Raw genomic sequence first — 16,692 nt, 5'->3', positions numbered from 1 at the left:
TGGATCATGACGGTAATGATGCTGCTATATAAAAATAATATCCATCTATCCCAACAAACTGAAAATTTTATTGGCCTGGATGTGAGGAACAGTGCAACGGGGGAAGGGCACAGCTGGGAAGATGCAGAAGGATCCCTTTGCCTGAAAGTGTCTCAGCATCATGTTGAGCAGCCAAAAGAACAGCAGCCGTGAGCCACCCTCTTCTCCCACCCTGTGCCACTGTCTCAAAAGCCCCTCATCCCTCTCCTCTATTCTCCCTTCCATCAATACACAGAATCATAGCATCAGTACAGTCGGAAGAGACCCTCAGGGTCATTGAGTCCAACCGTTAAAACGTAGCCCTTACAGATGGAGGTAGGACCTTCACAATAGGTGGGTAATACTGATCTCTTATTTTGTTGGGGTCAAATGCACAAGGTCATTTCACTTTTCCAATTTTCAACTATGTACTTCGGATACACAGGAACATCAAGACCATGTGGAGATGCCCACAGGACAATTCTGGTATTCCGGGAAAATGAAGGAAGATATTTTCCCCGGGCCAGCACCCCTTTACTATCTATCCAGCCCCACTATGAATAGCTGAAACTGAATTAAAGTGGGATGATCCTATGGCACTTTTTAATTATACAGCAACCTTTTTGTATTGATTCCATTTCCCTGTTGGATACATTAGGTAATTCAAACACACATTTGACTCTTTTTAATCACCTGCATCCTTATCACAACCACCGCATATCAAGCCTATCCATACCAGCTCACAAAAATTCAAAACATTATCTGATGAGGTACTTCCACCCTTTGGTTTAAAAATTCCTTTCATTCATAGAGTAAACGCCATATGAAAGAGTAGAAACACAGAAAACAAGAAAAATTCAAGTTTTTTGGCTCAGTTTGACCACATGAAAAAATTGAGTTTTGTATGAACATTTCAGCAAAAATATAAATAAATTATAACTGTACATTATTACAATACTTCCATTGATGTCCTAGAAAGTTAGGGAGAATAATACTTCTTTTTACTAAAGAATTCTTGGTTTACTCACAGGAAGGTAAATTAGAGACACAGATCAGTTCCCATCTGCATTTCATGTATTTATATTTTTTAATAACACTTAGGGACTACACTTCCTTTCAAAAGAAACTACTACTGATACGGTTGCTTTTGTTTTCAACATTCTGATGTTTTAGCACCATTTTGAGTTCTAAGAATTCAAACATAATTGCATAGTACTCACTAAGCGTCTGGGAATAGCAGATTCCAAAGCTGAATAGCATTTGTAAAAGAACAGAAGCTGACTATATCCCAGATGCAATTCAGATCCCAATGGAATTAATGGAAAAATTTTCATCAAACAGAATTGAGCTTGGAACTGGCTTCTGTGTATATCTGAGTTGGTATTTGAGGTTTTGGGGGAGGAGGGGAATTAATTTTTATGTGGTTTTGTGAGTGGGATTGTTTGTTTTGGGGTTTGTGTTTGGTTTTGTTTGTTTGTTTTAATGAGCTATGCCATTCACATAGTCCAAACAGTGTATTTAACAACTCAGACTATCCCTCTGTTATATTTCTCTCCTCTAAAGTGTTCTCCATTTAATGGAAGCTACTTTGATCTAAGTGAGTAACCTTTACGAGGTTTTTCAGCTACCAACAGTAAATACAGCCTGAGTTGCAGCTGCATTTGACTGTCCTGTAAGTTATTGCTTTCCCAGGTGTTTGGTCCAGGAGACATTTTATCTAAGTACCTTTTTTGTTGATAATCAAGATTCTAGCATAGCAAAAGTATGAATTATTAGAAACATATTTAAACTAAATTCAAATAATTTACAGTAGCTCAGCACAATTTCTGTTGTATCTTTTCTGCTTCCTTTTCTCATCCTAAAAAGATACTCGGTCTAAAGCTTCAATAAACTCATCTCAGTTCTCTTCTCTCTTTAGAGTCCCAATGAGAAAACTGTTTCCTCAAAGTAGCTCCTACAAGGAGATGACTTTTCAAAATAAAGCTGCCAACCCCTTGAGAGAAGCGTATCTTGTGAGTGCAGGGCAAGTTTGGCTCTTCTCTCTCTTTCACAGGGAATATTTCCTAACAAATTCCCTCACCTTCCATTAAGAAACGTACTGTAAGTGTCTATGAATGTAATTCAGACAGTTTTGATGTGAAGTTCAACTGACTTCTGGAACACATTGTGTTATGAGTAAATTTCCACAGCATGCCACACATTTCCTAGATATACTTCAGATCTTTTGCCAAGATTAACAGCATTTCTTTCATGTTGCTTTCTTTACATTTATATCTATATTCCATGTTGAACATAATGTTTCTATGGTCTGGAGAAAGCATTAAAGATCTTTAACTTTAAACACATAATTGGTTGCTTTCTAAACACTCTGCTTCATCCATTATTACACTTTGCATTTGTTTCTTTATAATTCACTCAACCTTCCCTTTTGAAAACTTCATGAACTAATAAAATGTGCTGATTTTCACAAGCTGGGAGATGCAAGATCTGCCATATACTGATTTATCCATGAAATAAAACAATTTAGGACAGGTCAAATAATTCACAGAAAGCACAACCACATCTAATTCTACATGTTCTACAGAACTATAAACATCTATTAACACATCACTAAAACATGGTTGCTTTCATCTCCACTACATCTTATAAGTATTTTCTGTAAGTGGTTGCGATCTATTAGTTCCACAACTAAGTGCCTTAATTTTCATTGTGTATAGCATGCTATCATTCGATTTGCTACAAATCTGATGTGGCTTCAAAAGGTAACACACACTTTTGTTTGACGGTAACCTATATCTTTCATGTATGGCATACTGACCTGGTCATCGTAACGGTAAGTGAGGAATTGTTCCCCCGTGGTATCCTCAAGAAAACTCCCCTGCGGAGAGAGTGCAAACTCAGGCAAGAAGTATGCACCTTGGGATTGCTCTGCTCTCGTCTGTAAGAGATTCAGAAAGGTCACATTGCAACGACTACAAACACAAGTCAAAATTTCAACAAACTCTCTGCATATAATTACAATGACTAGACATGAACTTCTGGGGGAAAAAAAAAGCGATACGCTTTTAAGCACAGTATTTCTGGGTGGATACTTTGGTACAGAGGTCTGTGATGAGGATATGCCAAATGCTTACAGGGTCCAAAACCAATTATGATGCCTCAAGAGTAGAATCATCTGAATTATCTGTTAAGCAAAAAGATACAATCTCCGGCTTACAAACCATCACTGCTGAAAGATGCTGTGAAAAACACACTGTAAAAGCAACATGAAGCTATACTTCTTCCTTACACGCCTCACTAGTCAGTTACTGGCTGCTACAGATAACAGGTTTTTGGTTAAATAGAGTATATATTATAGATAGCAAATATATATATTCTTACAGGAATATACAAAGACATAGAATCCTAGAACAACTCAGCTTGGAAGACATCTTGAGAGCTCACCTAGTCCAGCCTCCTTAAAGTAGGGTAACCCATGAGACCATGGCAGAATGAGAATTATTTTCCTATCCTACAGGAAGATATTACTGCAAAGACATCAGAAGATAACAGGGAATGACTGGAACAAGCACCAGGCAACGGTCCATGTTAGTTCTGTGCGCTATTCATAATTGGTAAAGAGCATTTGAGAACAAGACTCAGAGAGGAAAAAGGGCCCATTTCAAGCTACAGAGGAGCTAATTCTGTCAGTCGGCCAGTATGTCTAACTGGGCTGTCTGACACCTGGGCCCTAATCAGACAAATGGCTTTTGTTCCACTGCCCAATGCGTGTTCAGCAACCATAACATACCTGAGATATACTAGATATGTTATTAGGGGCCTAGGGTATCTTATGAGAAGAGAGTGGGAGAGCTGGGTCTGTTCAGTCTGGAGAAGAAAATGCTAAGAGAGGATCTTATCAACGTTTACAAATATTTGAAGGGAGCGATGTCAAGAGGACGGGACCAGAATCCTTTCAGTGCTGCCCAGCAATAGGATGAGGGGCAGTGGGCACAGACTGTAGCACAGCAAGTTCCATCTAAACATGAGGAAAAATGTCTTTACTTTGAGGGTGGCAGAGCCTGGCCCAGGCTGCCCAGGGAGGCTGTGCAGTCTCCTTCTCTGGAGACATTCAAACCCACCTGGACACCTTCCTGTGCGATCTGCTCTGGGTGAACGTGATTTAGCAGAGGGGTTGGACTACATGACCTCCAGAGGTCACTTTGAACCCTAAGCCATTCTGTGATTCTGTGCTGGTTGATACCCTGTCATTGTGTTGTGGGTCTAAAGCATCCCAGATACACAGCAAATATACTGCACATACACGTCCTTATTCTTACCACATTGTAACTCTAACTGAGAAGTTAATTGGTTTGCATACTAGAGAAAATAAGTAATCATCTCTCAAACTCAGAATATTGAGTCCAGCTGTGGTAGGGGAGAGTGGAAATGGGAAAGAGATGAAAATTACCTTCCAAGAGGCCAAGAAGCCTTTCAGTGAAGAAAACACGGCCTGAAATACACAGGTTACTGCTGGACATTTCCCAATGAGCTAGCTTCATAAATGGGGTTTAATTGAACTATTTGTTACATTTTGACATACACAGTAATTTTACACGAGAGCTAGCTGTTGCCATCGACCAGTTTCTAGACTGTTGGCTGAGACTGTACCAAACATAGGTATGTAACTTCAGTGCTAGAGATTTCAAAAGTAATCCACAAAATTCAACAAGTTTGTGGTGGAAAAGGAAGGCAAGACCTTCTACAGTTTCTCTCTTGCAGTGAGTTCACTTTCTGAAGCTCACCACTCATCTCATAAAAAGCAGATGAGATGTCATTCACAGTATGGGGCTGGAGAAGCTTACATTGCTTTGCTTACTCTCTTCTGCAAAGAAGAAGCTGTCAGCTTCTCACACTGTAAACCCCATCATTCATGACAGCATTAAATTAACATACTTGTTTTAAATCAAACAATCGTATAAACCAGAAATAGCTTGCAAAGGACATGTCTAGACTAGGGTAAAAGGTCATATTTTAGCATGCAAGACTGAATCTGATTTTAAAGAGGATTTTTTTCATCAAGCCTGCATAAGAGTAATTCATGTTCACATCATATTATCATGGCATTTCTATAAAGTCTATTATTGCAGCAGTCTCCACTTCTACACTTTAGCCAACTGTATTTATGCAGAACTAAATCATAAAATATGGAGAATTAATCTACATTTGATAACAATAGTTTCCCCATAAAGCAACCAAGAGAGGTCCACAGCTATGCCTGACGCTGGATCCAAGCTGGCTCAAGCAGACACGAGCCTTGACACGTTAAGTATAACCCAGACACGAAATTGGCTGACAAAATCTGGAATTTTTCCCCACTGGTTTCAATGGGCCATCAATAGGTCCCATGTGAGGGAATATGGCAATGATGTAATCTATGATTTCAGCACAGGACTCATGGATAAGAGATATGCCTTCTAAAGCTCGAGTGTCTTGGGTTACAGTACTTAACATCTCTACCTCAGTTTCCCCAGGTTTAAAACACAATGAGAACACCAGTGGACCCATATTAATGGTGTAGTTTATATTTGCAAAATACTTTGGAAAATAATAGCTTTAATTGCTAGCAGTTCATAATATTTTTGAAAGAGACACCTAATTCACAGACAGAAGACAATTCAAATTATCCCACCACACTTCTTAGATAAATATGCGTATCATACTGTTGCTTAATTTCCCATAAACAAATTTGTCACTGGGATATGTAGCAATTAACTTGCTTGTGTTTCTCGTCTTCATAAGTTAAACATTTAAAATAGAAAGTCTTTGGACATTCATCAGCATTATGCTTTGAATATGAAAGACACCAACAGATGAAGCTGAAATAGCAGTTTAATAAATATGACTGGAAAAGCAAGGGCTTCTCACATACATCCAATTTTTGTAACAAAAGCTAATGAACAGTCAGCCACTGGAGAAGCAGAAGAATGCTTGCTAGATTCAGGCAAGCAAAATCTGGCTTCTAAGCATGGAAAAAAATCAATGTAAAAGATTAATGCTTCGTAAGGTTACACAGGAGGTTCCAGTGGAAACTGATCTCCTAACTTCAGCAATAGGTACTGCTACCTACCCAGTATAACTAAGGTAAGGAATAATGCAGCAAAGCATTTAATTAAAAATAAAAATCTACCAAGAACACCATAGCAGTTGTCACAGTGAGCTGGCATTGAAACCAAGTAATTACAGCTGATAAACAACCCAAACCCAGAGGTTCATTAAAAACCACTAAAGTTTCAAATTCTCAAAGAACTCTTTTATATCAACTCAAAGTAGCAGAAAAGCATTTTTTCTGCTCTAGATATAGGTACCTTCCAATAAGCTACATGTGTCCAATGCACTTCCATTCACACATTGTACTGAACACAAAAGGTACTGTTTCCACTTAGTCCACTTTATTCCCCACTGAGGAATCTACCAATGTTCCTTGTGAGGCTTTTATACTTCTATGGGTACTTTTGCCTAAACCTAATTCAAATTTCAACAATCTGTGGGTTTATAGCATATTTGGGATCATCTCTGAATGACTTGGCTAAGCCAATATAAATTCACGTTTTAAACTAAAGACAGCAAGTGAATGTTTCAGAAAACAACTATATTTCATGCTAGTGATTTAAATCTGTTTAATGGCCAGTTTAATGTTAATAACGTTAAGTTAAACATGTCAAATTACAAGTATACTTAAGATTGAGAACAGGCATTTTAAAATAGCTTTTATTACCTTTTATTACATGAAGACAGTAGAAGGTGATAATGTAGCCAAACCAGATATAATAATCATTGCGTAAAATTGATTGAAATTAATATATCGGGTAGCAGGGAAGTGTGTACTATGGTACTGAAAAAGAAGAAAATGTAACAGTTGGAAACAGATTGGTGTTTTAAAATCTTTCTAGGTAGCTGTTAATCAGAATATGTAATTTATTAGTCAGAAATCATTCTATGTGTGATGAAGGAGATGAAGGAGCAGTATCCTGAAAAAAATATATAATGCAGGTAGGTTCTGAGAAGTGCAAAATGGCACCATTCTTATTGAGAGAGCACTCATCACTCCCCACCTGAGTGCTTTAAGACTAAATTACTCTTCCAACAAAACGAATGGCTTATACCCAAGCCTCTGGTTTTTCAATCTCCCTCTGTGACTTGTATGTTATCATTTTTACTGCTGCCCAATTTCATTGCTCTGCATACTACTCTGACTAGAAGCATCTGCCCAAGTTGAACTTACTGGATTTGGGGATTTTACATTTTATTTTATTACTGGAAGTAAGAGGGAAGATTACCGAGTGCTTCCCAGCCAATGCTGACATTAGCAAGTAGCATGGCCAAGTAGGACTGAATCTGCAGATAAAAGTATGTGCAGGACCAAATGCCCACACAAAGCACATTTGAAGGAGAAGGGCTTATTTTAAACTAGGTCTAGTAAATCCTACGGATTGAATGTCTCTTAGTGACTGAATAACAGTAGGTGTGCTGCTGGGGCACATCTTCTGGCACAGTTTGACCCAAAAGGAATCCCATTAGCACGCTCTGAAACCACTATCCAATGCAAACCACTTCAGCTGCTCTTTCTCCTTGATACCCAGAATTCATATTAACTATTGCCATCCACTTGTAATCATCAGATCAGAGCAACTGTTAAAATGTAGTTTATGACTAAAAATTACAAATATTACTCATTGCTCATTCCTTCCAAGGATCAGATTAAGAATTTCACCCAAGGATTTAAACTGTTATTGTAATTTCAGAGAAATTAAAAAATGTAGTTTAGTCTACAGTTCTCAGGGATCATTTGATACAAAGGCTATGACAAATTCAACTGAACCTCATAATAATATGCTACTATTGTATTTAATTATAACCACCAGGAGACTGGAAAGTAATTGTTCCGTATTTATATATAAACAGTAGCAGCTTTAGAGAGTGAAGCTTTCTGCTACGTCTGAGTTGTGAAGGTCAAGAAGATGAGAAAACAGAGATGGAATGTCTCAAAGAAATGACTTGAACATAATTGGAAATAAACCACTAATCTTTCCAGTACAAAGGAATTTTTAATTTTAGAGTTTCTTGGCAGCAAGAACCACATTAAGAGAAGAACAAGAACTGTGCTCTTAAGTACACTTAATGCAAATCAGCGTTACCTAGACTTAAAATCAGTCATTCCCCAATCCTGCGTGCATGCTAAAATTGGGAGCATACTGAGAACAAACTGTTTTGTGCAATAAAGAAAATGAAAGCTTCAACATTATCTACTTTAAATGCCAAAGATGACAAAATACCGCAACTCCTCCTGAAACTGCTTCAATATCGTGTTTTCAAAAAGTGGAACAGATGAAAGATAAAGGTCCAGTCACCTAAAGCTTTATAGCTACACACAACTGCACTATCCTGCCCAAAGCAAATTAATTCTATTAAAATAATGACGAGCACAGTGGAGGCAGTTTGCTTCCCAGAGGTTTGTGGGTCTTTTATTAGTTCCTGTTGGAAGGGGAAAATTGGGTTTGGTCTTGAGTGTCTTAGTTTCCAATAAAATCACTGTTTTAGGGAAAAAGATGGGAAAAGCAAATGAAGTGATAAAAACTATCTGCATTCTTAACGCCTTGTAAATACTATGATTACTATGCACGGCAAGTCCAATCATATACTAAACTGTGTGTCTTCCAATTTAATTTAAATATGTCTGCTAAGCTGTTGTAGCACGTGATTTACGCCCCAGAGAAATCATACGCCAGCTAAGTAGATGTTCAGTTGAATGGATTTTCAAGGACTCCAGTACAATGTTGACCAAGCACAGCACTCCAGCTTCATCACAAGACGAAATGCATTAGCAGATAAACAAAGTCACATTAACAGTTCAGAACTTCAGACATCTCCAGAGTAAGCAACCCTGATTAAATATCTAGTAAGACCCAGATTAGCTTCCTTATGCTGGGCACTCGCAAATATTTAAAGATCCTGCAAGTGAACTGAGTTTCCACAGAAGCAGCCAGTAGCTCAGTGTTTCTGGAGAGCGGGCTAATTATTTAATGATTAATATTAAACTACGAAGCCAACATTTCAAACCAGAATTAAACTATAAATGTCATTTCTTCTTAACAAAAGACGACACAGCTGAACTGATGAAAGGCAAACATTTCTTCATTAAAGAACCTGAAACACTGAACCTGACTACCAGATTTCTTCAGAGAAGTCACAAGTGAGATGACAAGACAACCTGAAAGACTGAACCAAAAGTTCTTGCAGGGACAGAACTGAAGGTGTGTGAGTCAAGGGTCAGTTTTCCATGGTGCATGCTCTGCATTAAAGGCAGACTTCAGACCTGTTTGATTTAAACCCAAATCTACTGATTTTTCCTCTCATTCTACACCTATTTAGAACATGAAGAAATAAAACAAGCTTGGGAAAATCTGCTTGTAACTTGAAGATACATAGATACAATATGAAAGACAATGCATAAGTATTTTGCAAAAAACACCAATTTATGACACAGTCAAATGCTGCCAGCAAGCACTTGGAAACTCAAAGTTCAGCTGTTGCTTGAGTAGTGTCTACTATTGAAAACTATTTAAGCACAAACTATTAAGTACAATCATGTTCCCAACTGCAAGAACGCAACTGCCTCCATCACCTGTGCTGCTCAGACCAAGCCCATCCTGTGCCCATGCAAGTACTACGAGTCAGGTCACTGATTTGAATGTGCTTAAGATCACATCATCAACACTATAGTGCTCAATTCTAAGCCTTTTTTCATGCCATAGGTTTGTAGATCTTAAAGCAAATGCAACACAAGAAGGACAACTAAGACAATTTTCATTTTAAAATAAGATACTATCTTTCAGTGTTTTCTAAAGAACATTTCTACCAACATTTTTATTCATTAAATGCAAATACATTTTCCTTGGCATATCTTGGGCTGCAGAGTGAGATCAACACATTTTGAAAATCTTTTTTCTGTACCTTCAAAAATTTATACTAGTGATTAAGCTTTTGGATATTTATCAACAGCTACTCATGTTTTCTCTTGCTATGGTCTGGCTAAAAGATTAAACTTTTCACTGAAAGGCTGCAGTACTATTTAGCCAACATCTCATTTAGTTTCAAAATCCAGCTTAAATATCAACTCTGTTTCATATTTCCAGAAGAAATATGAACTCTGGAGTTTTTCTACTTCCAACGAAGCTGCTTCTAAACTCTGCGTTAGGCAGACTCTGCCTTCTTTCCAAAGGATTGAGTTCAATTGCCTAGGATTTGCTTTTAAAGGAGCTGCACTAGCAGACTGAAGTTGCTCCCAGTGATATCGATGGCGAAGTTCCCACCAACATCTTTCCAGAACCAGGGCCCAAATACCCCTGCAGCAGAACAGCATCCCTCGTCATATAGCACTTACTATTAGAACCATGAATAACAGTAGATACTCAGCGCTTTCTAGCTTTGCACAAACAAGCGTCAAGGTGAAAAACAGCACTCAGGATGACCCCCGAGCAGTTCATCTCCAATTATTGTCAGAAGGTTAGTGACTGTAGATCAGATTCTGCTTTCAAAATACGCAACGCCCAATTATTTCCTTAATTCTTTAGTTTAGCCTTGAGGGAATGGGCACAACAATATTTCGAGCTAATGTAAAAGCAATATGAAAGTTTTACTAAATCCTCTTGATGAACACTTCCCTGTGCCTAAAACAGTGAAAGGGAAGTAATATCTTGTTAGAAAAAGAAATCTGGAAGTGAGACAGAAAATACTATTCCATTAATAGCTCTTTTTAAAGTCTTGCAAGCAAAACAGACACAGGTAACTGAAGTATTTGAAAATATTCCTTCTTTCACCATGTGTTCCACGATTCCAAGCAAATCCCTCTTTTTATTCTTCATTTAGTAACGTCATAATTGGTAAAATTCTTGTCATAAATCAAGTCCTTCCAGCACAACTGGAGCATGTTCTCTCTTATTCATTGAAGGTTTCTTTATGATCACCATAGAAAAAATACGCTACAAAAGTATCATCAACAGCCTTAGCAAAGAAATCAGGACAATCTATAATATTTTTTTTTAAAATTTTATTAAAGTGTCCTTTATCGTGAGCACCATGAGGGGAAAGAAGGTTTTTGCTAACCTGAGAAGCTGCTCACAGCTAAATGGATTCATTTGCTTGTTTATCTATGGACATGATGGCAGCTTCAGTAACATACTGGAGGAGACTGGAAGAATAATATTTGAGGAACAGCAGATTTATTTACAAAAGGGAAGAAAGGAGCATAGTTTAAGGCTATATAGGATCACTGTCAGAAGCAATGGAATTATAAAGCCAAATCAATCAACACATGCACTGAATGAAGATTCACGTCATTTAAGGAGTAAAAGGAAGAAGAAAAGGAAATGAGAAAGGATATAGTGTGATTCTTTCATTGAGTGGTAGGAGCTTCGACTGTGGAAGGGCAAGCAGGACAGCTCAGCAGCTTTGGCAGGCCATGCATTGACATAGACCTTGGGATTATTCAATAACAACAACAAATAGAAAAGATGATGTGCCACATGAGATAAATGAGAGGCTGTTGCAGGCTATGGGCTGCAGGTGCCTAAATTTTAGTAGCGAGATATTTAAATAGCATCCTATAGGTTTGCAAGGGCCCTTTTCTAATACATGAGTTCCTTCTCATGCCCTTCTTCGGTATCCAGACTGGGTAATTGCTCTAGTTATGCTAAAGAAAGGATACAAGAAAGGTGTGAATGCTCCCAGGTAACCAAGAGTTACACCAAAATGGGAAGACTCCTAAAAGCTAACAAAGCAAAAATTTTGGGCAGGTGAAACTTCATGGCACAGTTTTGTAAGCAATTCTGCACCGCACTTGTAACATGCCCCTTTGTTTTCATTTGGCCGCGGTGACATGGCCACAAAATGGGACATAACACATGGTTGGGTCCTGCAAAACAATTTGTTAGCCACTATCAGATGCAAGAAAGTAGGATGCAGGACTTTACACAATAGTTAGTTCCTAGACAGTATATTACACAGAGTTAGAAAACAGCACTTAGTTCTTATATATTGTAGTATTATAGCACTATTCATCAAGAGATCTCATATGACTCAGATTTGTCATCATCCTCATTTTACAATGGCTGGTCTCAGGAGAGTCTGGCTAAAAATGACATGGGACTCCTGACTCAGATTTTCCTGATTCTTTTTAATTTAAATTATGAGTTTAATGTTATTAATATTATATTATGTTAGCGTGATTATTTGTATTTAATTTCCTTTTGAGTTTTTTCTTTAATAGTGATATAATTTGAACTGACACAATAACATGCTTTTCATATACTTGAGTTGAAATTGTGCCTAAGGGCAGCGAAATTCTCATCCATAAGCTGCGTAAGGAAAAAAACTCTGGTGCTCAGAAGCCAAACACCTGCTAGAGCTAGTGGCAGATCCAGATTTTTAAGAGAATTCTTGTTGCATAATGAAAACACAAAGAAGGGAAATGTGTGGGGCAACGGGGTGGTATTAAAACCATGGCATTTTGGGGGTCAAAAAAAAACCTAAACCACTATATACCTCAGAGATAAATAAAGGTCTTGAAATTGAAGATGTTTAAAAGTTCAATTATAAACAGACGTTTTTTCATGTTGGGAAGGCTGAACAGTGACTCTTCATCCTGTACCGCGGGCCATTGCCATTCCTCTTATTGCTAATGACCGGGAGCTTTCTCCCTTGCCCTTAATGTCTCTACATCTGCTTCTGATTGAGGTGGCAGGGGAAAATCGGCAAGTGCTCAGCCCCAAAGAAGTCTGCTCCAGCACTAGTCATTTTTCCTCACTACATACTGTCTATCCAATGTAGTCATCAGGAAGAGCACGGTGTCACAAACTGAACAGGTAGATGAAGTGTATGGAATTGCTCTGCTACTGTAAATGACTACAAATTCTCATAACAGGTAAACAGATCTGGAAACAGGCAAACTCTCAGTCTCCGAGAACTGGAGTAATCTCTCAGTGAGAAAATACATCTTTAGTACAACTATTTTGAAGATCAAATAGCCCAAAACTCAAGTAGGAGAAGCAAAAGGGCACACAACTGAGCAACTCTGACAGATTAGGGAGACTGAAAGCTTCTGATAATCAACATCTACCGTCACAAAACTTCTCAATGAATTAGATCCTCAAGTAGTCCTGTAAATACCATATAAACAGGTATAATCCAGTAATACAAAGAATAAGGTGGCAAGATTCCTCTTCAGGGACGTGTCAAATCAGTTTACTGTAGGATACGCATATAAATATCCCTCTAAAAATGAATATACTGATGTCACACACACACAAAGGTCATTCAGCTATACTAAAATAACTGAAACTAAAATAACACAAGGTGCAAGAACAATCTTTATTGATTAACAGTGCTTGCTGACCTACTTCAGAGACTTCCACAAAGAATAAATACACACAGATAAGGCTGTGTAAAGGCTTCTGCACGTACAGATTAACAGAGTGAAATTGTTCACGTAAAAGGAGAACTGAGCTCGGTGGCGCCACAACTTCTCTTGAATGTCCCAAAGGCACTAATATGACCTTCATGACACAGAATTGGGGGAGGGAATTTCTGCACCAAGTTCATAACTTCTTTTTAAAGTGGGCGACATTTTCTAAAAGATTCAGTCAGTTTAAAGTGTAGCAAGGGAAAGGGAATCTACCTAATATATACATCAGTTCCAAATTTAATTACCTTCATTGCTAAAGTTCTGTATATTTTTGCTCCAAATTTGCCTAGTTTCTGATCTAGTCCTCAGGATAGGCCTGTAGGGTTTTTCTGTGCTATATTACACTGTGCTTTATTGTCAGAAATAACGTTCTTCCTTTTCCTCAAACAAGATGGGAAAGGTGGTGTGGGGTGGCCTAAGAGCACCCACAAATCATCGAAATATTTATAAACACACTCCTGGAACTGCTATCCCATGGAATAGAAGAGCTTGGGCTAGCACTGTTCTTCAGGGGGGCACTGGGAGCACCTGCTACCATCCTGTCAACAGAACTTCAAAGAGAGGCTGGGGGGGTGTCCCAAAATTCTAGTTACATTAACAGAACACCCTGAATAAGAGTGTAAATAATCAAAATATCTCTCCTCCCTGTTACCTCCAGCTGATGAATACTTTCTCACCTGAAAGAAATCAGACTGGAGAGAATGCCACAGCCAGATGTTCGCTCTCAGGCTACCTTATGATTAATAGCAGCTCAGCACATGAATGCATCTAACACATGGCAAGGGAAACGTGATTTTTCCACTGTTAGTTTTCCACCAGTTCTGATAATTTTAGTGATATTAACCCAGTTCTTCATCTACTCTTCTTTCTCCATTGCAATAAATCCCTTTGCAGGGTTTATGGTCTAGGAGCCTAATACACTGACTGGGTCAGGCACATTTTCACAATAAGGAAGCAGTTAAATGGTCATGGCTCTGCTGCAGGAATGTTGGTTTAAGGCTATTAATAAGGCACAGGAGGTGAATGCCTTTCAGCCGAGCACCCTCCACGTGTGCACACCTGTTTCAGCACAATTTTAAAGAGAAATCCCCCAAAGAAACTGTTCACAGCACGTAGTCTCTAAGTCTCAAATGCTTTTTTGCAAATACTCAAGAGCTTTCAAGCTTTTTGTGCTTTACTGATGTCAGGAACACCAACACACCAACCACCAGGTAAAGCGTGGTACTTCCTAGTAAGCCATTTTCCCTATGAGATGATCTTTGTCTTACCAGCATCTCTGTTGTTGCCATCTACCACTTTGAGATTATTGTCACTGACTTTCAGTATATCTTGATCATTCCCTACCTGATCTTTCACTGCTGAAATGCTTTCCCTGAGCCAGGCTCACAGTTCAAACACTACAACTCACTTCTCCAAATATATATCTACACTGTTACGTATTTCGTTTAACTTCATTTAAATATCAGCTTAACTATTCCCTCAGTCCAGTGATACAAGTCTTAATATTTTTATCCATCCACTTTCTCATTTCCTCCTAACTCTTTTTTTCTGGGGGGACAAGGGATGCTCATTCTCCAAATGTACTCCGTTTCTTGCCAGTGAAGGCATCTCAAGCAGGACAAGGTTTTAACTGTATGTTGCATTGAGCCAGACACACTGTCCAGCATTAGCAAAGCAAAGGCTGATGAGAAAAAGGTCAATAACTGAACAAAACACACATAATGTACAAAAAAACAAAGACACAGAAGAACACACACCCCCCCAAAAAAGGCAAAGTCTGTAAACTAGAAAACACTGAGTATGAAAGAGGATCTACCATTAATCTGAAGATTGTCCTTCCTGGTCACAATTCATCTGCTATCATTAACTGACAATATTTCACATGTACACTTACTAATAAGCCACTACCAGATAACTATGCTTTAGCTGTAAAAAGGCAGAGCAATTAAAAGCTCGTATGGCAGGCACTGCAGGCATCCATTCACTGACAACTGTTAAGACTAATGGTCATTAGTTTAATGACTCATTTTTGTTCTTCTACACGATGTGTACAGTAATGCTGGAAGACTGATATGGTGAAGGGGAAAGGGCTGTTACTGAGGTGAGAGAAGATAAACACAGGATCTGCTGCTGGAAAGAGTGAAATAAATCCTATGAATGAACTGCAATTACTGAAATGTTAAAAACACAGCTGAGCAAGTCAGACATAATATGAAAATAGACACTGCTAATTTAGAACAGGATGCCTGTTCTACTCAGGGTAGTTTCAACACTACAACTTTATCACCCGTCTTCCATGATCAGCAAAGAAATTTTATTAAGCAGTTTTAAAATTATCCAGGTGATTACAGAAAGACATTCAATGAACGTGACAACAGAAAAAGGATGCAGCATGAAGAACATAGAAGAAAATGTGCAATTCCAATGCAAGACATTGCCTAATGTTTTGGAATTAAACAGTAGGATGCCCTCTCAAATGCATTTTTTTTTAATTTTAAGCACAAAGTATCTTCACTGTGATTGATCTCACTAACACACTCTTTTAATCCTCTAATGGTCTATATTTCTAATGCAACCAGTAGCAATTATAGGGGATTAAAACAGTTATCACAGAAGCAACATTAAAAGATAGGCCACGTGCTTATATTCCTATTCACTCATCTTGTATTCTCATTCAAACAGCTGAAGTTAAGTGAATTGCTTCGCTATGTGATCATTACTCTGGGAACTTGGCTACCAAATCCACAATATGCAATTTGCCAGCACATACCACCTGCACATTGAGGGAACGGAAGACCTTCCTGTGGAAGAATAGCTTCCCATCCTGTGTGGGTGTACAGAAGCAGATGTGCACATACAACAGATAGCTCCCAGGACAGATGAACTGTGACATGTCATAAGTCATGTATCGCTTTCCAATAATGATTATCTTTCTACCGGAAATTTAACAGAATAATTTTCCTCCCTCGGAATACCGCACTGGAGTTGATGATGGCACAGCAGATGGCTAGTAAGATAAACTATCTCATTTCCTTCTCTTTTCCAGCAGTTTGAAGAATCTAACTGCAAAAGGTAGTAACTTTTCAGCATGTATGCAGTTACTGGCATTTCACAGAATCTATTGGCAACTAAAAATTAAGCACACAACCAAACACTGTGTAGAGGCCGTAGAC

The 16,692-nt window shown here is 38.3% G+C and overlaps 1 protein-coding gene across 1 annotated transcript in view; it reads right to left on the bottom strand.

Moving 5' to 3' along the window:
• ADAMTSL3 (ADAMTS like 3) overlaps window positions 1-16,692 on the bottom strand; it is a gene marked incomplete at both ends in the record, with an annotated part of 176,040 nt that overhangs the window by 144,831 nt on the left and 14,517 nt on the right. The window contains one exon of the mRNA XM_080351451.1: window positions 2,837-2,956. Within this exon, the coding sequence (XP_080207577.1) occupies window positions 2,837-2,956 (120 nt within the window). The remainder of the gene's footprint in view (window positions 1-2,836; window positions 2,957-16,692) is intronic.

This window comes from Nesoenas mayeri (genome assembly GCF_963082525.1).
Source record: "Nesoenas mayeri genome assembly, chromosome: 11".
Taxonomy (NCBI): domain Eukaryota; kingdom Metazoa; phylum Chordata; class Aves; order Columbiformes; family Columbidae; genus Nesoenas; species Nesoenas mayeri.
This window is presented reverse-complemented; position numbering and strand designations above follow the sequence as displayed.